The sequence below is a fragment of the Brachionichthys hirsutus genome, unplaced genomic scaffold (genome assembly GCF_040956055.1).
Source record: "Brachionichthys hirsutus isolate HB-005 unplaced genomic scaffold, CSIRO-AGI_Bhir_v1 contig_814, whole genome shotgun sequence".
In the NCBI taxonomy this organism is placed as follows: Eukaryota; Metazoa; Chordata; class Actinopteri; order Lophiiformes; family Brachionichthyidae; genus Brachionichthys; species Brachionichthys hirsutus.
The window spans coordinates 43,504-67,155 of NW_027180579.1; the positions used below are offsets into that span (position 1 = coordinate 43,504).

The following is a 23,652-nucleotide window of genomic DNA, read 5'->3' on the forward strand; positions in this document are numbered from 1 at the left end:
GACCGGCCGGCAGAGCATACGTCCACGTGAAAGCGTTGCAGCACCGTACGTTCTCCTTCATTCATTCATTCATTCATTCATCTTCTCAACCGTTCTGCCTGTTACCGGGTCCGTGGCTCGTGCTGCAGCCGGTCCCATCAGTCAACGGGTGAGAGGCGGGGCACACCCCGGACGTGGTGCCAGATCGTCGCAGGGCCGCACACACACACAGACAGTCGTTCACACACACACATGCGCAATTTCAGGATGTCACCTCCTTCACAATATCATGAGGGAAAGCATCGCTGTACATCAAGGCCAACACCGGTAAGTAACTAAGTGGACCTGACGCTCCTCTTCAAAGCACCTGGAGCTTTTTGTTTCGTGTGAAGGATTATCGCTACAAAATTCACCATGCAATAAAATTCCCCATTGAATGTTCGTTGTGTGAAAATCATTTCATGAACAAAACAACTTTTGAAGCTGCTTCTCTAACATCTGGGAAACGTCGGTCCACGTTGGGCGACCTGTGGTTCCTACGGTTCCATCCGGATACGGGCGGCTGAAACTGTGACGTGCAAAGTTCCTCCTGCGTGACGTTTTGTTTCCTCCTTGGTCAGTGGCTACGAGAGCGGATCGGCCTCACAGCCGGACGGAGCAGCCGCCCAGTGGATCGATCGGGACACGCCCCCGGCCTTCCCTTTGGCAGTGATACCGAAGCCTCCAGGACTGGTGAGACGTTTGTTTCCACTGAGTCTCCGCCTCAATAAAAGGTCTGCAGGATGTGATGTTTTATTTAATTGTTTTCGGTATCATTGCTTCACAGGAAACGCTTCTGAACAGACAGCGCTGGGTAGGTTTTGTTTTTAAATTCTGAAATATGTACAAATATAAGTACGAAGAAAATTCAAGAATGAAACCGAAGCCTATTTTGAGTTTCGGTTCCATTGCCAGGCCCTCCGTAAGCTGAGGGAGAACGCAGGGAAACGGGACATTGCGCCCCCCTCCAAAGACTCGCTGGAGCGCATCGACGCTCGAGTCGGTTTGGACATGACGAAGACAAGTGCGACAAGGAAATTACTTCAGGAGCTCCACGCGGAAATAACGGACGACAATGTGAAAACGCTCAGAGAGCACACAGGTGTCCGGCTTGTTGTTGCTTAGATACCGTATGTCAGTACATCGACTGCAGATCAACCGGTTCTCACCGGGTCGTGTTTTCCTCCTGCAGTGAATCGTATAATAAAAGCAGAGGGAGAAGGTCCTTCAGGAGCGACGAGCGTTAAAGAGTGAGTGTCGGATGAGGAAAGGACCGATCCGTCTATCGGGAAACAAACAAAACATGACAAAAAGACCATTGTTAAAAAAACCAATGCCCAAGCGTTTGTAAAAAGCTGAATATCAGATCTGATAATTGGTCAATAGGATCCTGTAATTGACACAAAGGACGGATGAAAAACTAGCACGTGTACATTTACTAAACTGAACACTTTCATGCCGATCTTTTTCAGGGGTCTTGATTTCTCCCGGTGTTGGAACCAAGGTTTTGTAGAGAACCGCGAGCGACTTGACGACACTCTGAGCATCACTCATCCGGTAATGCAGATTATCCTGGAGCTGTGTTACCGGAACCTTTCCACGCTGGTGCTGGTGGACCTCTCCGGCTGCAGGTACGGATAGATATGCTGCATGTAACGCTCTCGGGGCCCTCGGGGCCCCAGCCTGACCCAAACCTCATTGGCTGTTCCACCTTGCAGCTTGTGCTGCCGGACAATGTTCAGTTGACAGCGATGCATCACCTGCTAAATGGAGTAATGTCTCGTGTGCCAAATTGTTGCATTGAAACTTTCCATGGAGTTGCTGCAGCTGAGAAGACGCTTTCTAGCAGTGCAGACAAGGGCCCGTTCAACAGCTTCTATCTTGTGTTGCTAACAGGTCTGCAGGCCCGCTGGACCACCAAAGCCTGCAGGACAAAATCAACGTGGGCTGTAAGAGGACAGAGGACAATCTTCTCCAAACCTGGTTGGAGCCAATCCTCCTCCAATTGAAGAAGAAAAGCATCTATTACATGAAAGAACCAGAAAAGATCTCCCTGTTTAGATGCGCATCTGTCCTCGTGTCAAATCAGGTGAGAGGAAACCGACCTTGTGTTGAATTGAATCTGGACTCAAAAAGCCGATGATGACGCGGTGTCTTTTTGTCTTGTAGTTGAAAGCCCTGCTGAAGAAATGCACCGATGAGTTTGTCGAGCTGTTCCACCCACGCAATCAGCACCTCATGCCTCTGATCAGCGTGTCTCTGACACTCAACGGTGCAACATTACAGATGTCCCCCACAGTAGCGGAGCTGGAAGCGTCTGTGTCGGCCATGCTGGACTGTGTCACCAACACGCTGCAGGTGGGTTCAAGGCATTTATTGAACCCTCGCTTGGAAATACTCGCTCACGCTGGTTTTTATATTTTCACGTCTCCTGGTTTACAGAAGGTTCCGAACTTCCAGTCCACTTTGGGACGAGCTCAAATGTCGTTTGTGGATGCTAAGGTGCCAGAGGAGGTACTCTGTTCGGCCCACGAGACTTTAAAGACACGTGTGTGCGAGAATCTAGAGGAACCCGTCAAGCATCTCCAGACCTTTGGTGGGATGTCCTGCTATTCAGTCGTTTCCAGCCCTCCTCCCGCTGACTTTTGTTCAAAATATGCTGAGCTGTTCTTTCATTTTCAAGTTGACAAGTTTGCCTGGCTGGTGGACGGATCGGCACGAGCTCGGGTGGAGGCGTTTGTAGCTGAGCAGCGTTGTCTTGACGACTACGCCAAGGTGAGCAAACATCGTTTGTGCTGTCGATCTTCCAGTTCGTTTCCAGCTTTGCCGTTTGAAGAACAAATATGGAGTTTCACTCCTTTCCACAGGAAGTGGAGTGGTTCATGGTGCTGGCAGAGGACATCATGAGCCTCCCCGTGAGAGCCCACTTTACAATGGTGCAGCTGGAATGCCAGGAACTCAAGGAGGAGTTGGCCGCCAAAGCCAGAAGCTACGCCTGCATCATAATAGAGAAACTCGCCGCCGTCCACCGGGAGGAAAACATCCAGTCAGTCTCTTCTTGTAACATTCTGGAGCAAAACGTTTTCTCCTGTAGTTCCGTTTGCAAATGTTTCTCCAAACCCGTTTTTGTGTCTGTGCAAAGGATCTGCTCTGAATTTGAGAGCATCAGGGACCGGTTACTGAAACCCCCAGAGAGCATCCAGGAGATGTCTGAGACCATCCAGTTCACCAAAGAGGTTCAGGAAGACCGGCTCGGAGAACTCCAGCAACAGATTGAGGTCAGGATTGATCCGGAGTTCTAGGAATAAATGCATGTTCACTTCAGCGCTCTTGAATCGGTGCCGATAGCACACTTTGATTTGCCGTTGCAGAAAGTCCACTGTCGCCTGCTTTACCTCCTCGATCATCACTCCTTTGCCAAAGAGGATCTAAAGCTCAATTCGGTTGTTACTCTTTGGCCACGGAAGATGCCGGCGATCTTTAAACGTGCTGACGAGGTAACGCCTCTCACGCTTCTTGCAAACAGCTGATCGAGTTATTCTTTGAAGACCTGTCTGAGGACGCCGTCTGTGTTCTGCAGATTATTCTGAAGGGCAAGGAAAAAGGGGAAAAGGAGATGGTTGATAGGAGAAAAAGATTAAAGATCGACTTTGAAGTGTTGAGTGGCAGCTTCCAGGAGTTCCACGAATACTCTGAGATGCACCGTGTTGATGAGGTGAGGCACACATGTCCCTCATGTTTAGCTGAACTACATGTAGCGACATGTGGCTGCGTTAGCATGCTTAGTGCTGCAGTCTGGAACACTGGATGCTGCTCATCTGAGCTTCACATGGGATGGATACGTGTCCTTGAATCATTTTCATGGTCAACATGCCTTTAAGTTACTTGTCAAGTAGTGATGAACATAAAATAATACCAAGTTGTCTTTCATGTCCTCTTGAGCAGTATCTGAAGAATATCCGAGCCGTTCTCAAGCAACTGAAGGAGGCTGCGCACGTCATCGTCACCGTTAACAAAGAGGAGGCCTTCTTTGCACAAGACCAGTCGTCCTACCCTCAAATGGAGGAACTCAGGAAGAGTGTGGAGCCTTACGAGCAGCTCTTCTCGTTGGTGCAGCAGTGGCAGCAGACGGAGAGCAGGTCAAGAGTCCCTTTGGTGAAGTCCTTGTTGAGGTCAAAGCCTTGGCTTGGGATGACAAACCACGTCTCTCTCTTTGTGAATAGATGGATGGACGGTCCCCTCCATGAACAGAGCAGTGAGTACTTTGACTCTGATGTGGAGATGGAGCGTTCTTTGTTCAAGGTGCAGAAGTTTTTCCAAAAGAAGCCACCAGCCGCGGAACAACCGACGCTGCAAAGCCCTGCAACGGTTCTGTCCGCCACAGTGTTGAAGATGATCGCGAGCTTCAAGGTGCTGGAGCTGACTTGAACGGGGCATGCTGGGAAAGTCTTGCAGTGCTCATTTGTTGAAGCTAAGCCTGTGTATGGGGTGAATGTGTTTGTGTTGCAGGTGCATCGACCTGTGCTGATGGCGTTGTGTAACCCAGCCATCAGACCTCGCCACCGGGAGCAGATGTCGGCGCTGATAGGAGCGGACCTGACTCCTGAGACCGGTGTTACTGCACGGACTCTCCTCCAGCTGAATCTGAATCCTCATCTGGACCAGCTGGAGTCCATCAGTACTCATGCCAGTAAAGTAAGAGCTGCTGAATTTCTATCTTTGGTTTGCTTTTCCTTTGTGGCGTTTGACAACGTGTAACTTCAATACAAAATAGATTTGTTGAACACCATGTCCCTCCCTTCTCTGTCTGGCTCACTAAAGGAGTTTGCCCTGGAGACCAAGCTGCGAGCCATGAAGGACGATCTGGTCGCTCTGTCTTTCCCCAACAAACTGTACAGAGAGACCGGTGTTCACATCTTGCACAGCGTTGAGGATCTGCAGGCCACGCTGGAAGACCACATAGTGAAGAGTCAGAGCATGATGGGGACGGCGCTGACTAAAGAGTTTGGCATTCAGATCAAGGTGATTGATCAAGCCTTTTGAGCATTGACTCGTTTCATCTGAATAAAGAACTGCTCAGCTTGCATGGATGTGATCCGGTTAAAGGAAGGAGATTTAGAGTCTGCCGACGCCCAGCGTTGCAGAGCTTTAACGTATCGTGTCATTTCAGCAATGGGAGGAGCAATTAATTCACATCCAGGATGTCACCGAAGAATGGCTGAAGGTGCAGTCTCGGTGGGTTTACTTGGAATCCATCTTCTCCTCGGAAGACATCATGCAACAGATTCCAGAAGAAGGACGACTCTTCAAAATCGTCGACGCCACCTGGAGAGAGATCATGGGCCGCTGCGCGAGGGATTCCCGGGTAATTTAGAAAGGAAGCAGCAGCCATTATTGTAAAAGCTCCCCTCTGAAGGAACATTTCTGTAACCGATCTGGAATTGTAGGTGTTAGAGGTGACCGCTCAGCCTGATTTGCTGGAGAAACTGCAATCCTCGAACCATCAGCTGGACACCATCGATAAAGGCCTGAATGTCTATCTGGAAAAGAAACGGCTCAGTTTTCCAAGGTAAAGAAAATCCTCATTTTGTTTTGTTCCTATCAGAATATATAGGATTCCATTGAAGAGATTCTGATACTGGCTGCTAACATTCTCACCAGATTCTTCTTCTTGTCCAATGACGAAATGCTTGAAATCCTTTCTGAGACCAAAGACCCCACCCGAGTACAGCCCCACCTGAAGAAGTGCTTTGAGGGTATTTCCAAACTGGACTTCCTGCCTGACTTGGAGATCCAGGTACGGCGGTCGGGCATCTTGTCAGGATTCCACGGGCCCGCTTGTTAAAGGGCGTGTTTCGGGTTGCATGCTGTGCTTTTTGCAGGGCATGTACAGCAGTGAGGGAGAGCACATCCAGCTGGTTGAGAACATCTCCACCGCTGCGGCCGGGGGGGCCGTAGAGAAGTGGCTGGTGGAGTTGGAGTCTGGGATGATTCGCAGCGTCAGAAACGAAATAGGCCGATCCATCGAGGTGAGAGGGCTGTTTCCAGCACCGAGCTTTGTCGTCTGATGATGATGAATAAATTTATTAGATGGAATGTTAGAGTACAGGTACAGTCAAACAGTAGCATGTATTACAGTACAGTAGTCCCTCGATATAATGCGGTTCATCTTCCGCTGCTTCGCGGAGTTTTAATTCAATTTTTCAGATTTTATTTTTTGCACTTGAACGCGCCTTGAAACGGCGCAAGGACGAAGAGGCGCGGTCGGAGGAACTGTGAAATACGCGCGAGTTGCTATTAATAACTTGTGTCATTAAAATTAAATTTGTTATTTCTGAAAGCTATCGTGTTTATTTGTTAAGCGTTTGTTTTATAGCGCTCTTATTCTCTGTGTAAAAAGAGGCTTTTATTTTGTAGGAGCATAAACGTCACGTCCCTTTTGGGTTTTGTTTCTTCCTGTTGATACATGTAGCCGCTGCCGTTCCGCTGTGCTAAGCTATCCAATAAAGCAGCATGAGAGGCTAAAGACAGCACGAGTAGAATATTTGTTCTTCTGCACTCCAAGCGGCTCTTTCCTCGACCTGCACGCCTTAACATTATTAACAGGAAAACGTTTACTGTACGTACTATATATTTATATTCCTCAAACAAATGTTTCGTTCTGAAAAGGTTCTGATCTTTGGTTTCATTCTATAATACTGAAACAATCTATTTAGATTAATGCCTGTTAAACGTGTATAAAGTGTGTGGTGAGGGGTTTCACAGCCTTAAAACATTTATGTACATGTATAATAATTGAAAAAAAATAAAGATGACTACATTGCGGATTTCACTTATTGCGGGTTGTTTTTGGAACGTAACCCCCGCGGAAAATGAGGGACTACTGTACAAGTACAGTCAAACATCCTGTCTAAGAGGAGCATTTCTAAAAAGCTCTTGCGGTTTTGTTTCCGTTGAAAGTCCTTCGTACATAAATCATCGACATTTAACAATACAAATAAAACTAATATTAAATTACTAACTTGCTGCAAAATAACAATAAAATAAAAATAAATTAATCCAGATATAAAATAATAAGTTCTACACAAATTACACCACAGATGCAAAATTACAATAAATTAAAAATTAAAAAGATACATAGTATGTATAACATAGGTGGACAAAAAAAGGCGGGGGGGGTTGATCCGGAGAGAGTCGTGATGACTATCTCCGTCTCTGTCCCCCTGAAAGGTGTATTTTTAGGGCCGTTTTGAAGGAGGCCAAAGAGGTGCATGTTTTGAGGGCGGGAGTCAAACAGTTCCACCCTTAGGGGGCCGTATTATAAAAAGATGATTTACCCATGTTAGTCCTATAGGAGGGGGTAATCAGGTTGTTGTTTGAGCTCCCTCTAGTGTTGTGGCTGTGGGTGTCACTAAATCTGTGGAGGTGTTTATTCAGGTATGCAGGGATTGAGGGGACTGAGGGCAGAGCTGCATTGACTATTTTAAATGCCAATCCCATTTTGAGCTGTTTAACCCTGTCTTCTACTCTGAGCCATTTTAGGCTAGCAAAATGTCCAGGAAGATGCCTTCGTGCTGTGTATGGATCCGGTGCAGGACAATGTGAGGTTGGGGGGTTCTCCGTGTGAACGTTTCTCTGTCATTGTGTTTGCAGGCCTACACTAATACTTCACGGATCAACTGGGTCAAGGAGTGGCCTGGACAGGTGGTCCTCTGCACCTCCCAGATCTACTGGACTCGGGAAGTTGAGGAAGCCATCAAAGGAGGCACTAAAGTAGGCTTTCACAATGTCATCTTCAGCTCTGGCTTATTTGCTGCAGCGACGTCTCACTCCTGTCCGGTTGGCTGGAATTTGAGATCACCAGTTTCCCCTTTGTCTGAAACGGGAACAAGAGTAATTGGCTTTTTGTTCTCTGCAGGGTTTAAAGAAATATTACAAGAAACTCCGGAATCAGCTGAGCGACATTGTGGAGCTGGTGAGAGGGGATCTGCCCAAACAAACCCGGATCACTTTGGGAGCGCTGATCACCATCGACGTCCATGCCAGGGACGTGGTTGCAGAGCTGCTTCAGAACGGTGCTTCAGATTGGGCCACAAGTCCATTTAACAGCAGGACTCAAAGACTTGGTGGGATAACGAGTGTCCTTTTTACAGAGGTGTCGAGCCAAAACGACTTCCAGTGGCTGTCCCAGCTCCGCTACTACTGGTGCTCAGACAATGTCCGGGTCCGAATCATAAGTTGCGATGTGAAATATGCTTACGAATACTTGGGAAACTCCCCCCGTTTGGTCATCACTCCTCTGACTGACAGATGCTACAGAACTCTGGTAAAACGGCTAACGAGCAGCCTGCGTGAATATTGGCACTTCTCACCTCACAAATAATGTTTGTCTCAGGTTGGTGCCTTTTCCCTCAATCTGGGCGGGGCACCTGAGGGTCCGGCAGGAACAGGAAAGACCGAGACCACCAAGGATCTGGCCAAAGCTCTGGCAGTGCAGTGTGTCGTCTTCAACTGCTCTGACGGCCTGGACTACATCGCTATGAGCAAGGTGATGCCAGTTACAAATGTAGATTCCACGTTTGTAATCCTAGCAGCGCGGTTTCAAATGCCAGGACGTCGCGCTGACGTGTCTCTGCTGCAATCTGTTCCAGTTCTTCAAAGGCCTGGCTTCGACTGGCGCATGGGCGTGCTTTGACGAGTTCAATCGCATTGAGCTGGAGGTGCTCTCTGTGGTGGCCCAGCAGATCCTCTGCATCCAAAGGGCCGTTGAGCTGCATGCAGAGAAGTTTGACTTTGAAGGGACCCAGCTTACGCTCAATCCCAACTGCTTTGTGTCCATCACCATGAATCCTGGCTATGCAGGACGTTCTGAGCTCCCAGACAACCTCAAGGTGTTGTGTTGCACGTTCTCCCATTTATTTCAATGCAACGCACACGTCATCAAGAAACCTCTAAGTCACGTTTTCTGTCGCCTCTCTTTGCAGGCGTTGTTCCGGACGGTGGCCATGATGGTGCCCAACTACGCACTGATTGCAGAGGTTTCTCTATATTCGAGTGGCTTCCTGCATGCCAAGCCGCTCTCGGTGAAGATCGTAACAACCTACCGGCTGTGTTCCGAGCAGCTCTCATCCCAGTTCCATTACGATTACGGGATGAGGGCTGTCAAAGCTGTGCTTGTTGCTGCTGGAAACCTGAAGCTCAAGTTCCCTGAAGAGGATGAGGACATACTGGTAATGGTGCTGATAGTTATGCAGTACTAGTATACAGAGCGTATACTCCTTGCTTTTATCCCGGAGTCGAGGCCTGCCACGTGATTGACACCTTTGGACCCTTCCGTGTCTTCTGCTTGTTGTCGTGTCCAGGTCTTGAGGTCCATAAAAGATGTGAATAAGCCCAAGTTTCTGTCCCACGATATTCCACTGTTTGACGGAATCATCCGCGACGTGTTCCCCGGCATCACCCTCCCTGAGGCTGACTATAAGGTCAGATGCGTTGCTGTAATTAACTCTTCCTGAGTCTTAGCCTGTCCAGTGTGATCAATGTGTTTGTGTCGCTGGCAGCGGTTCCGGGAGGCCGCTGAACATTGCTGCAAATCAAAGAATCTCCAGCTTACAGACACGTTCTGGGAGAAGTTGATCCAGACCTACGAGATGATGATTGTCAGGCACGGGTGCGTTGTTCTTTGACGTGTTCCTCTGTCGTGATGTTTCACGTTGGCGTGTTTCCGTGTCATCCAGTACGTCACTGTCTGGAAGAGTCTTCACGGGGCTCTTCCAAATGTGCTGCTGCATGGAGATGGTCTCTGTGTTCCTCAGTTTCATGTTGGTTGGAGGGCCCATCGCTGGGAAGACCCAAGTGCTGCGAGTTCTAGCCGACACTCTGAATTTCATGAGCGAACGTGGCTATGGAAACGAGCGGAAGGTCCGCTACACGACCGTGAACCCCAAATCCATTACCATGGGACAGCTGTTTGGAGAGTTCGACGCCGTTTCCCATGAGGTCCGGCTGTGGTTGCATCTTGTGGAAGTTCTTCTGAAGTTCTGTAGATTTCTACACGGAGCAGCCGGCCACCCGTTCGCCCTCTCACTCTTGCCCCTTTGTGTTTGCCCTTGTTAGTGGTCTGATGGGATTGTGGCCAGCGCATTCAGGAAATTTGCCTCGGACGAGTCGCCGGACCGTAAATGGTTGGTGTTTGATGGGCCCATCGACACGCTGTGGATCGAGAGCCTGAACACAGTGCTGGACGACAACAAGAAGGTGCAGAACACTCAGTGCTGCTGCTTTTCCCTGGTTTCACTCTTGAGTAAACTTCCTGCATTGCTCTCACTCCCCAGCTGTGCTTGATGAATGGAGAGATCATCCAGATGCCCGATGAGATGAGTCTGATCTTCGAGGTGGACGACCTGTCCCGGGCCTCGGTAGGTCCTTCTCGGCATGACGTTACTGGCTAAATTTGGATCGAGAGGGAGTGACTGATCTGTTCTTAGTTCCGTGACATGTTCTCATGCTCCCGCTGCAGCCTGCCACAGTCAGCCGCTGTGGGATGATCTTCATGGAACCGTCTCAGTTGGGCTTGGATCCCTTGTTCCTCTCCTGGTTGAACACCCTTCCTGACGCTCTCCGGGAGCCGGAGTCCCGCTCTTTGCTGACGGGCCTCTTCTCGTGGCTCGTACCGCCGGCCGTCCTGTTCCTACGCACGTCTTGCACGGTGAGTGACCCGAGGCCTCCGAAAGGCCCGACGGACACCTGCTGAATTCACATTATGTGCATTATTACGTATGACTGTCTTCACGCTTCATTTTGATTCTGTGGACAGGAAGTTGTCGCCACGACTGACTCCAACACTGTTCTGTCCTTGTGTCGCCTGTTTGAAATGGTCCTCGCCGAACCTTTGAAGTCAAATCCTGAGGAAAAAGTGATTCGGATCTGGATCATGGTAGAAAACAACAAGTCCTTTTACTGAATATTCTGCTCTCGTCTTACTGTGAACGTCCGGGACGTTTGCAGTTCGGAGTTCAGCATGTCTGTGTATTCCGACCCGTTTCCCAGGCAGCCTTTGCCTACGCCCTGGTTTGGTCCATCGGTGGCAGCTGCGACTCAAACAGCAGAGAGAAGTTTAGTTCGTTCGTGAGGAAGCTTTTGTCGGGAGAATCAGCGGAGCATCCGGTCCCTCAAACCGTGGGGAGATGGGCGTGTCCCCTGGACGAGGAAGGCCTGGTCTACGACTACTTCTACAAGGTATTGTGTGAGACCGCGACTTCTCAGGATGTCGCATTTGTCAGAATCGGCTCATCCCATTTGAATCTCTTGTCCAGTTTGACGGCGCCGGCAGCTGGGTTCACTGGAGCAGCGAGGTTGAGGACGTCGACCCTGACAGCATCACTACTAATCCTGAAGACGTCATTGTCCCCACCGTGGACACGGCTCGCTACACCTACCTGATGGACCTCTTCGTCAGCCACGGACGGTACGGATTGTTTCACTGCTAGCTCTGATTTTAGGAATGACGCTTCTCACTCTGTCCCAGCACGGATTGACTTACATTTAACAGAAAGCTATTTTCTCTGCGAAGCCTTTGTTCTTTATATATTTCTTATCTGCTTAGACCTCTTCTGCTGGTTGGTCCTACTGGCACCGGGAAGTCCGTCTACATCAAGGAGAAGCTGATGAACAAACTGGACAAAGACCGCTATCTACCTTCCTTCATTAACTTTTCAGCTCGCACAACTGCCAACCAGACGCAGGTGTGCATGCAGGAAACAGTCGGGTGCTGGTTTGACCTGCAGGTGTGGAACGATCCAAACGAGCAGGAGGTGTTTTAGTCATTCGACTTTATCCTCTCCCAGGATCTCATCGTTTCCAAGTTGGATAAGCGGAGGAAGGGAGTGTTTGGCCCTCCCATTGGAAAGAAGTGCGTCATCTTTGTGGATGACGTGAACATGCCCGCGTCGGAGGTGTTTGGGGCGCAGCCCCCCGTGGAGCTCCTCCGGCAGCTTCTGGACCACGGCCACTGGTACGGCTGGTCCGCTGTTACGATGAGAGAGAGCGAACGGCATGATGTCACGATGAAAGGGCGAGAGAATGACATGATGTCACAATGAAAGGGCGAGAGAATGACATGATGTCACAATGAAAGAGCGAGAGAATGACATGATGTCACGATGAAAGAGCAAGAGAATGACATGATGTCACAATGAAAGGGCGAGAGAACGACATGATGTCACGATGAAAGAGCGAGAGAATGACATGATGTCACGATGAAAGCGAGAGAATGACATGATGTCACGATGAAAGAGCGAGAGAATGACATGTCACGATGAAAGAGCGAGAGAATGACATGATGTCACGATGAAAGAGCGAGAGAATGACATGATGTCACGATGAAAGAGCGAGAGAATGACATGATGTCACGATGAAAGGGCGAGAGAATGACATGATGTCACGATGAAAGGGCGAGAGAATGACATGATGTCACGATGAAAGGGCGAGAGAATGACATGATGTCACGATGAAAGGGCGAGAGAATGACATGATGTCACGATGAAAGAGCGAGAGAATGACATGATGTCACGATGAAAGGGCGAGAGAATGACATGATGTCACGATGAAAGGGCGAGAGAATGACATGATGTCACGATGAAAGAGCGAGAGAATGACATGATGTCACGATGAAAGGGCGAGAGAATGACATGATGTCACGATGAAAGAGCGAGAGAATGACATGATGTCACGATGAAAGCGAGAGAATGACATGATGTCACGATGAGAGAACGACATGATGAAAGAGCGAGAGAATGACATGATGAAAGGGCGAGAGAACGACATGATGAAAGGGCGAGAGAACGACATGATGAAAGGGCGAGAGAACGACATGTCACCAGACGAGAGAAAACGCTGGTTGTAAACACGCTATTGTTCTCTTCTGATCGGCAGGTTCGACGTGGCTGACACTTCCCAGATCAACCTTGTTGACCTGCAGCTCATCGCAGCTATGGGGCCCCCTGGTGGCGGGAGGAATGCCGTGCCGGCGCGCTTCCTGAGGCACTTCAACGTTATCAGCATTAACCCCTTCAGTGACGGCACCATGGTTCACATTTTCTCCACCTTGATGAGATTGTCTCTCACCAAAAATGGATTCCCCGATGAATATTTCACTGTTGGAGACCAAATAGTGAACGCCACAATGGAGGTCAGAGCTCAGCACGAATAAGTTGGGGGGGGGGGGGGTCTTAGTTTCTCTAATGCTTTGACTATTTGCTTATCTTTTCTTTGCCAAAGGTGTATAAGAAAGCCATGCTGAAGCTGCTTCCCACTCCAGCCAAGTCTCATTACACCTTCAACCTTCGGGACTTCTCCCGCGTCATCCAGGGCTGCATGCTGCTCAGGAGAGGGGCCCTGGACAGCAAGCAGACAATGATCCGCTTGTTTGTTCATGAGGTCTTCCGTGTTTACTATGACCGACTGGTGGACGACAAAGATCGGGAGTGGATGTACCAGCTGATGCGGAGCGTCGTCCAAGATCACTTCCAAGAGTCCTTTGACCATGTGTTTGATCACCTGAAGGAAGGCAGTGAGGTCAGCTGAGATTCATTGTCATAATATACTAGTAGAGGACTGAAGTATTGACTTGTATATTTGCTACTGGTATATTAAAACACCCACAAATACATTTGTGCTGCACAAATGGAAAACATGCACACATGAACCATAGAAGGAAATATTCATTGTCTGTGTTTCCACACTCAGCTGGTTGAGGAAGACATGAAGAACCTTATGTTTGGTGACTTCATGAACCCTGACCTGGAGCAGGAAGAGCGCTTGTATGCTGAGGTGTCCTCCATAAAAAGCTTTTCTGACGTAGCGCAATCGAGTCTGGAGGAATACAACCGGATGAACAAGAAGGCCATGAACCTCGTCATCTTCCGGCAAGCAGAGTCCGGTTCATGCTGTCCATGGCAATATGTACTCTGATCGTTTACTGGAAGCTCTAACTTGGTGCAAAGGACGTGTGATGCTGAATACTAGCACTAGAGCTAATATTATAATGTACACTCGGTGCATTTAGACATTTAAACAGACAATCCAGTTCCGTGTGTAGCGGCCAGTTAATGAAATGTTTGTCCCATCATGGCTCAATTAGCAGGGTAAATGGTGTGTGCTTTGATACAGCTACGTCCTGGAGCACCTGTGCAGGATCAGCCGCGTCTTGAAGCAGCCGAGAGGCAACGCTCTCCTGGTGGGGGTCGGCGGGAGCGGGCGGCAGTCCGTTACCCGTCTGGCTGCCTTCATGTCCAACATGAGCACTTTTCAGCCTGAGATCTCTCAGAGCTACGGCCTGGCTGAGTGGCGAGACGACCTTAAGGTCAGCGCCACGGTTGTGATGTCTGTCCTTTATCTGATATGTTACTGCATTACTTTCCATTTATGCATTTGTGAATTCATGTTGAACAAACCTGGCTGCTCCTTTTCCAAATCCTTCAGATGCACCTGAAAAATGCTGGCCTGAAAGGTCAGAAGATGGTGCTTCTGATCACTGACACGCAGATCAAAGATGAGGCGTTCCTCGAGGACGTGGACAGCATTCTGAACGCGGGGGAGGTGCCCAATCTGTTTGACAAAGATGAGAAGCAAGAGATTATGGATGTAGGTGGTCGCAGCAGTTCCGTCGCTGCACAAGGAATCCTTTCTCGTATGAAAGTCGCGTTGACTGACTGTTTCATGCTACCTTTGCTGCATCTCTCGGTCTCCAGGCATTGCGTCCCGTCGCCCAGGCGGCCAATCCCCATTTGGAGATGAGTGCTTTAGCGCTGTTTGCCTTCTTCGTTGCACGCTGCAGAGAGAACTTGCACATTGTCGTGGCCTTTAGTCCCATTGGAGACACCTTCCGGCAGCGCCTGCGCCAGTTTCCCTCTCTGATCAACTGCTGCACTGTGGACTGGTTCCAGGTACTGGATTGGGATTAGGATTGGGATGTAATCACTTGTTCGTATTTAAAAAGCTACAAAGTGTAATCTCCACGGCATTTCAGATCGTCTCTGAAGCTGTCTCTGCGGTGTGTCTCGATGTGTGCGGCAGACAGACCGTCCTGCCTTTGGTCACCTTCTCTCTATCCCATCTCCTCCTTCCTCTGACAGCCGTGGCCCGAGGAAGCCCTGGGGCGAGTAGCCAGCTCTTTCCTGCATTCTCTGGAGATGGCTGATGATGAGCGGCAGGATGTCATCACCATCTGCAAGGCGTTCCACACCTCCGTCATAGAGCTCTCAGACAGGTGGGATCTCTGCTGAGTGATATCTGAAGCTTTTAGAGCAGAGGATGTTTCTGGCATCTTCCTCACACTGTCTGTTGTGCTGCAGAGCTCTCGTTGAACGCGGCAGCCATCATTATGTGACGCCCACATCATACCTGGAGCTGATCGAAACGTTCCGCCAGTTACTCACTCGGAGAAGGGAGACGATCACCAAGGCTCGACAGAGGTACCTCGATGGCCTGGCAAAGATCGCTTCCACTGAAGCACAGGTAGATTTTGTGCCGCTTCTACTGGAGTTTCAGTTGTTTTTTTACTGTCAGAATGTTCAGTATGCGTTTGTATTTCTATACAGGTCACCACCATGGAGCAAACGCTTCAGATCAAGAAGCCAAAGCTGGAAGAGGCACGAAAAGAAATCGGCAAAATAGCAGAGGTGAAAAAAAGTGCATCTTCATCCTGCATCATCATCATCATCAAACCTTGAGGATACAGATCTAACCAGTAGATCTGAACATACTGAATATATCTCTTCAATGTGATGCCTTACAGAAAGTGGAGGAGGAGACAAAAGAGGTCGAAGCCAAGCGTAAAGTTGTGCGAGCTGATGAGGAGGCAGCAACCAAAAAAGCTGAAGAGGCGGAGACTTTAAGGACTGACTGTGACAGGGAAGTGACTGTTGCCCAAAAGGAAGTGGAAAAAGCAGGCAAAGCTGCTCTGGAGAACTTGAAGGTGGGTGCTCTAGCTCCACTGCTTCAGTGCGTTGGCTTCCACTCATTCTCTCCATGGGGTAAACTGCTGAGTCAACTGATCTAAGCGTTCCGTTTCAGAGCTCTCAAATCGCCGTGGTGAAGGCCATGAAAGCTCCACCGCCAGCTGTGAAGCTGGTGATGGCAGCTGTGTGCGTGATGATGCAGAAAAGTCCAGACAAGATAAATGACCCGGAAAAGCCTGGAAAAAAGGTTGGACCAGATATAATATCTCTGTCCTCCCATGGTCTGCTCCTTATTTCTCTCCATGCATCCTGCAGCAAAGTATTGCAGTAAAGAATATATATTCTTTTCCCTCTAGATACTAGACTACTGGGGGCCAAGCAAGAAACTGCTTGGTGACACAAACTTTGCACGGAATCTGAGGGATTTCGACAAGGACAATATTCCCGTGAGTGTCCCAAGCCCCATTCCTAATTCATTATCCAGGAGTCGTGGTCGGGCTTTGCTGCAAGTAGCGCTGCTCTTTGTTTAACTTCAGGAAGCCGTGATAAAGAAGCTGATGGCGGAGTACATGAACAAGGAGGACTTTGAACCAAGTGTTGTGTCTTCATCGTCGTCTGCGGCAGCCAACCTCTGTTCATGGATCAAGACGATGGTGGAATATAACACAAAGCAGAAGGTGCAGCATTTTTCGCTCTGCAGAGCTGATCTTCTCCCGTCCGGTCCTCATGATGGAGGTACGCTTCTACAGTTAACACCAATCTCTTTGCTTTTAGGAACTGGCTCCGAAAAAAAAGAAGTGCAAAGAAGCTCAGGAAGCCGTGGCTGAGACCATGGCCCAGCTGAGTCAGAAGAAAGCGGCGTTCCAGGACGTTGAGGATCGTCTGGCTGGTCTCCAGAAAACAAAGACGTTGAAATCCGAGGAGAAGGCCGGCCTGGAAGCGGAGACCCGTGGTTGTGAGGTCAAGTTGGCCAGAGCCGAGAAAGTAATCAAAGGTCTGGCCGGAGAGAAGGCGAGGTCAGGATGAGCCGCGTGAAATGTTCCTCTACTCTGTGGCAAACGTCAGGAGGTTGCACCACTTACTGACTGAAGCTCTTGTTTTTAGCTGGTCCAAAAGTGCAGAGGCTCTTCAGCAGACATTTTCCAACTTGACTGGAGACAGTCTGATTTCCGCCGGTGTCATTGCATACCTGGGGGGATTCACTCCTGCCTTCAGACGAGACTGCATCGAATCATGGGCCCAAATCTGCCGGGTGATTCCTCCTGCATCTTGTCTTGTTCTGTCCAACTCCTTTCATTCAGACATCAAATCATGGACTCACCCGTGTTGTCCTTTTTCTTTGACATCTCTAGTCTAAAAATATCCCAACATCGGATTCCTTCTCTCTCAGCCGTACGCTGGGAGATCCGATTCAGATCAGGGCCTGGAACATTGCAGGTCTCCCCAGCGACGATTTCTCTGTGGACAACGGCGTCATCGTCGGTAATTCACGGAGATGGTGAGTCTGCACGGCTGAAAAACGTCTTCCGTCGGAGCCAATTTACTACGAAGGAGTCTGGTTGGATCTTTCAGAGGACTGGAGACTCGTTTAAGTTCCTGTTGGTGTGCTTCTAGGCCCCTGATGATCGACCCGCAGGGGCAGGCCAGCAATTGGGTGAAGAATTCAGAGAAGGAAAACGATCTGAATGTCACGAAACCCACAGATGCACGCTTCATGAGAACACTGGAAAACTGCATTCAGTTTGGAAAGCCGTTGCTGCTGGAAAACGTCGGAGAAGAACTGGACCCCTCGCTGGAACCGTTGCTGCTCAAGCAGACCTTCAAACAAGGTGCGGTGAATCGGATGCTTCTCGCGAGAGGGCCATTAAGAGCTGGAAACGATCTACAGTCGCTCTTCTTTCATCTAGGTGGCGTGGAATGCATCAGGCTGGGGGAGAATGTGATTGAGTACGCGTCTGGTTTCCGTCTGTACATGACCACCAAGCTGAGGAACCCTCACTATCTACCGGAGGTGGCCACCAAGGTGTGCCTGCTTAATTTCATGATCACCCCAGACGGACTGGAGGACCAGCTGCTGGGGATTCTGGTCGCCCAGGAGAGGTAGCGCTCACAAGAAGCCCACATGTCCATAACTCTGCTTCTTCTTACCTGAATTTTGCAATAGTGCAAAAATGCGTCTCTCCTACAGTCCAGAAGTCGAGAAGCAGAGGAACGACGCAATCGTGCAGTCGGCTGACAATAAGAGGCAGCAAAAAGAGACCGAGGACAAGATCCTGGAGACGCTGCAGTCAACAGGAGACATCCTGGAGGATGAAAGTGCCATCAAGGTTCTGGAAGAGTCAAAGATTAAATCTGACAAGAGGGCTAAGAAAGAGGAGGTGTGGCCAATACACAGAGAGCGCCGATGTTTTCGCTAGAAAGTCCGCCTGACGATCGCTACAAGTCTGCTCTAGAGATCTCACGTCCTTCTCTGTGTCTTTTCCAGATTGCCGAGAAGACAAACGTCATCATAGCCAAGTCCAGGGATGCTTACAGACCCTTTGCCAAACTTGCGTCGGTGCTTTTCTTCAGCATTGCAGATCTGACCGCCATCGACCCGATGTACCAGTATTCTCTCGTCTGGTTCGTCAACCTCTTTAAGAGCTCCATTAAAGACAGGTGCGTGAAGGTTGCAGCTGCAGCTTCCAGTAAATGGACCTCGGAGCTGCTCGACGGTGATCTGAACCTTCCTAGTGTTTGCCTTTCATTCCTTAGTGCCAAGAGCCGGTGCCTGCAGAAGAGGCTTCGGAACCTGGAGGATGACTTCACCTATATCCTGTACTGTAATGTCTGCCGCTCTCTGTTTGAAAAGGACAAGCTCACCTTCTCGTTTCTCCTCTGCTGCAACATCCTCCTGTGGGTGTTCAAGCCAACACTGGAACTAGACATCGTTACAGTTCCATGTCAGAGTTTTGTTCTTCTACCACATGCTTATTTGTGGTGTTGTGTTTCCGTCGCCTTATTTTTCCATCCAGGTCAAAGGACGCTATCGAGTACTGCGACTTCATGTTCCTGTTAACTGGGGGGGTGGGCCTGCAGAACATGATCCCCAATCCCGATAGCAGCTGGCTCCAAGACAAGAGCTGGGATGAGATCTGTCGAGCAAGTGAACTGCCTGGGCTGCAAGGATTAAAGTAAAGAGCGACACTCACACAGAGTCGACGGTCCTGCTTGTCCTTTCAGAGCCTTTCTGACTGGTATTTACTCTGCAGGGAGGCGTTCATCAGAGACGCGAGTTGCTTCCAGCCTGTTTATGACAGCATGGAGCCGTGGAACGCTCCCCTGCCTGATCCATGGGAGGAACGACTGAATGACCTGCAGAAGATGGTGGTTCTGCGCTGTCTCCGGCCAGATAAGATGGTGCCTGCTATGACTAAGTTTGTTACCAAGCACATGGGGAAGAGGTTTGTCCAGCCTCCTACCTTTGACCTGAGCAAGAGCTACCTGGACTCCACCCCGTCCTCCCCACTCGTCTTCATGCTGTCTCCAGGAGCAGATCCCATGGCCAGTAAGTCGTCCACATCCCAACATTTGTCTGGAACGTTTAAGAATCTGGCCTCCTCTGAAAATGATTCCAGGTGAAACATTTGCTCCACAGGCTTGCTCAAATTTGCCAAATCCAAGCAGATGGTCGGCGCCAAGTTCCAGTCCATCTCCCTGGGTCAAGGGCAGGGACCCACGGCTGAGGCGATGATCACACAAGCCATTGCCAACGGTACGTGGGTCTGCTTGCAGAACTGCCACCTAGCCATTTCTTGGATGAACGCCCTGGAGGATATCTGCGACAGCCTCCCCGAAAACAAAGACCTCAAGCCCGGATTCCGACTGTGGCTAACGAGCTACCCTTCAGCCCGGGTAAACTGGCTTCACCACAACACGCGTTATTGGTCCCATTCATTTGAGCAGCAAGGCCCAGCTTTACTCTGGTTCTCACTGCTGGACAACAATCTCTCTGATTCCAGTTTCCAGTGTCCATCTTGCAGAACGGCGTCAAAATGACCAACGAGCCTCCGACCGGACTCAGACAGAACCTCCTGCAGTCTTACCTGACGGACCCGATTTCTGAGCAGACGTTCTACAGCGGATGTCCCGATAAGGAGAAAGTGAGTTCGTGTCGACGCTGTTCATGACAGGAATTTGACATTTCTGCAGCTTCTAGATGGACAATACTGAAAGCGTCTGACTCGTGATTCCCTCCGTTAGGTTTGGGAGAAGCTCCTGTTTGGATTGTGCTTCTTTCACGCTCTGGTTCAAGAGAGGAAGACGTTTGGACCGCAGGGCTGGAATATTCCTTACGGCTTCAATCAGTCGGACCTTCATATCAGCATCAGGCAGCTGCAGGTGTTCATTCAGAGAAGACCGGTTTCTGTGTCGTGAGAGAACGAAGGCAAAGGACGTCACGATGCTGCGTGTTTTTACATGTTTCAGATGTTTGTTAATGAATACGAGGAGGTTCCCTTTGATGCCATCTCCTACCTGACTGGCGAGTGCAACTATGGCGGCCGAGTGACTGACGACTGGGATCGGCGCCTCCTGTTGACACTCCTGGCCGACGTTTACAACAAGAACGTCATTGAGGAGCCGCTCTACCCGTTCTCCCCCAGCCGCGTGTACCACGTCCCGTCCAACTCCAGCCATGCAGGCTGCATCAAATTCATCCAGGTGAAGCCGTTTGACACGAAGCACACGAAGCGCAACACGTTCTCATTGCACTGACAATCTGATGTCGACCGAGGAGGAATCGTGTTTTGTGTTCCAGGAGCTTCCGCAGGATCAGCATCCGGAAGTGTTTGGGATGCATGAAAATGTGGACATTTCCAAGGATCTCCAGCAAACGAAGTTGCTGTTTGATTCTTTGCTGCTCACCCAAGGCCGACAAACTCAGGGAGGACAGAGCTCCGGGGCCGATGGCGCCCTCTATGACATTGTGAATGACATCATCTGTAAGGTGTGAGCTTGACTTGGCCAGGAGGGAAATCTCCCAGCACCATTGTGCGCATAATCATCTTCTCTGAGCGGAGATTTGGAAAGAGAATTGTTCGTGTCGCGACGCACTTTGAAATGTCTGGATTTAACTTGTTGCCATGAACGTCACCCGGCGCCAGTTCCTTACGGGAAACCGCGTTTGCCTTGAATATGAGCTCTAGGAGCTGCGTCGCGTGCTCAAACTGTGTTCTCTTGTTTTGTCCTCCAGCTTCCCAGTAACTTTGACACCAAGGCAGCGCTGTTGAAATACCCGGTACAGTATGAGGAGAGCATGAACACAGTGCTTGTCCAGGAGATGGAGCGCTACAACGTGTAAGGACCAGCGGATCCGCGGAGGACTTGGAATGAGACGGCACATCCCGACCTGCTCACGGGACTCGTTTTGCTCTTTCTCAGGCTGCTCAGTTTGATCCGCGAGACTTTAAAGAAGCTGCTGAAGGCCATCAAGGGTTTGGTGGTGATGGATGGAGAGCTTGAAGGCATCGCAGGAAGCTTGGCTTTGGGCAAGGTCCCAGAGGCCTGGACCAAACGCTCCTACGCCAGTCTCAAACCTTTGGGCAGCTACGTTACCGACCTTCTGGCCAGGCTGACGTTTTTACAGGCGAGTCGGTGGAATGAAATCATTGGATGAGCAGAAACAAAGTGAACACACGGAGATATTGTTTACTCTTTGCTCTTCCTTTTTGCTCTTTCCTTGTAGGATTGGTATGACAATGGCAAACCGAATGTGTTCTGGCTGTCTGGGTTCTACTTCACCCAGGCCTTCTTAACTGGAGCGGTGCAGAACTACGCTCGGAAGTACCAGATCCCCATTGATCTGCTCGGCTTGGACTTTGAGGTTAGAAGACGAGTACTTCCTATCGCTCCAAAAGCTGTACTGATCCGCGGTTTTGTCTTTCTGATTTCTCCTTCCAGGTTCTCTCTGTGGACGAGTCGGACACAGCACCCGAGGACGGGGTCTATGTCAACGGCTTGTATCTGGAAGGAGCTCGGTGGGACAGAGAACGGTAAAGCAGCTTCTGCCTCATTCTAATAAAATTATTCAGAGACTTCGTTAGCTTTAAATGTTGTTTCTCTTTTCCACATCAGTGGAGTTCTTGTAGAGCAACGTGCCAAAGAGCTCTCCAGCAAGATGCCCATCATCTGGATAAAACCCTGTAAGCGTCAGAAAAAAACGCATTCCAGCTTCCATCGGGATTTTCTTTTGTTTAGTGCGTTTTCTTATTTTTCTGTTTCTTTTCTTCTCTCCCGTGCAGCTAAAGATGAGGGCGAGGAACCTCCTACGGACATGTACGCTTGTCCTCTGTACAAGACCAGCGAGAGGAAAGGAACCCTGTCCACCACCGGCCACTCCACCAACTTTGTCATTCCCTTGCTGCTGCCCACAAACATGCCGGCACGGCATTGGATTAAGCGCGGCGTCGCTCTGCTGCTGCAGCTCGATGACTAAATATTAATGTTTGTCTGGAGCAGAGGGGATGAAGATGGCTAAAGCCGAGTCGGTGGAATATAAAGCCACCGCACATCGCCACCTCGTGGCCGGTATACGTTACAAATCAACCGTCTCATATTATATGTGTTGAGGCCACTTTTGTTTTTTGTTCCACCAGGGTGTATTACGTAGATTTAGATGTTATATATTAAATGTATTAAAGCAATTGTACGTGATTGTAGTCTCCAACCTGTCATAAATTTGCCAGGGCGATAGAGAGAAAGAGCTCTTCTCGTATTACGAGAACGCCACCGCTGCACATGGACGTCCGACCAGCAGGAGAAGGAAACCCCAAAACGCTTTTTCTTGTTTTGTGATGTATGCTCTCAGCCACTAAAAACAACACGTTTCCATGGAAACCATGCGTACAATACTCAAAATATCAAAACTGCATAGTATATTAGATATAATATGTAAATTGTGCGAGGTGAGGAAATACTGGTTTCTCCATATGTCCTTCACAAATGAACGTACGGTTCACGCAATATTTTGATTTCAAATGTTTGGAACATTTCTGGTGTTATTCCAGAAACGGCCACAGGAGGGCGAACGCGGCCGCTTCAGTGAGCGTCTGAAGTTGACAATAAGCATAAATATGCACACAACCAAATGTCTTAACAACTTGTAACTCGGTACACTTATAGATGACACATAGGGCTATAACCGAGGTGACGGACAGGTTGGTGTGATTTACGGTGTAGACGTCACATGCGTGCAAAGCTTTATTTTTGCCATATCTCGGGAGAGACGCGGTTGGGACCGGCGTGTTCAGCGTAGCCGAATTATGTCGGGTAGACCAGGTTTCCAAGTCTCTACAACGTACCGTTCTCGCGATAATTCGAAGAAATGAACGGAGTTTGGGACATTTCCGGTTTCCGGTTTCTTTCCAGAAACGGCCGCAATATAAAATGATGCTGCCCTCTTGTGGAGACATGGCGCCGCTACAGTGAACATCAGAAGTTTACAATCAGCATAAATATTCACACATAACGGTGACCACGTTATGGATGTGTAAAGGTTTAATTTTGTGATGTGTCAGGAACGGAAGGTCGTTCAGAGGCGGGGTGGTTTTGTGGACGGACCAGTCTCGCCTAACAACAAAATAATCGTAATTAGTATCACAAAGCGCATGTTTCCAGTCGGAGTGTTTTTGTGGAC

General features: G+C 49.4%; 1 protein-coding gene across 1 annotated transcript; it reads left to right on the forward strand.

The window, feature by feature from the left end:
- The first annotated feature begins 268 nt into the window (after positions 1–268).
- Positions 269–22,626, forward strand: LOC137916030 (dynein axonemal heavy chain 12-like). The gene is made up of 72 exons (XM_068759152.1): positions 269–306; positions 600–711; positions 934–1,120; positions 1,211–1,268; positions 1,491–1,649; positions 1,915–2,107; positions 2,188–2,376; positions 2,461–2,614; positions 2,702–2,793; positions 2,886–3,064; positions 3,161–3,296; positions 3,390–3,515; positions 3,599–3,733; positions 3,964–4,157; positions 4,242–4,428; positions 4,528–4,713; positions 4,840–5,040; positions 5,189–5,383; positions 5,466–5,587; positions 5,680–5,815; positions 5,901–6,047; positions 7,672–7,791; positions 7,937–8,095; positions 8,174–8,344; positions 8,414–8,566; positions 8,670–8,909; positions 9,003–9,248; positions 9,381–9,500; positions 9,579–9,688; positions 9,834–10,017; positions 10,135–10,275; positions 10,353–10,436; positions 10,538–10,726; positions 10,835–10,954; positions 11,068–11,256; positions 11,334–11,485; positions 11,624–11,762; positions 11,865–12,031; positions 12,952–13,207; positions 13,297–13,593; positions 13,765–13,943; positions 14,188–14,380; positions 14,500–14,661; positions 14,769–14,963; positions 15,153–15,286; positions 15,372–15,534; positions 15,618–15,698; positions 15,815–15,994; positions 16,093–16,224; positions 16,334–16,427; positions 16,518–16,654; positions 16,752–16,993; positions 17,082–17,229; positions 17,330–17,475; positions 17,592–17,806; positions 17,885–18,077; positions 18,166–18,355; positions 18,463–18,635; positions 18,732–18,872; positions 18,992–19,150; positions 19,229–19,524; positions 19,615–19,871; positions 19,979–20,119; positions 20,220–20,357; positions 20,445–20,678; positions 20,776–20,964; positions 21,211–21,314; positions 21,399–21,603; positions 21,703–21,840; positions 21,918–22,009; positions 22,092–22,159; positions 22,259–22,626. Exons 1-72 carry the CDS (start codon positions 269–271, stop codon positions 22,450–22,452), a joined length of 11,676 nt encoding a protein of 3,891 aa, XP_068615253.1. The 3' UTR covers positions 22,453–22,626.
- The last annotated feature ends 1,026 nt before the right edge of the window (positions 22,627–23,652 follow it).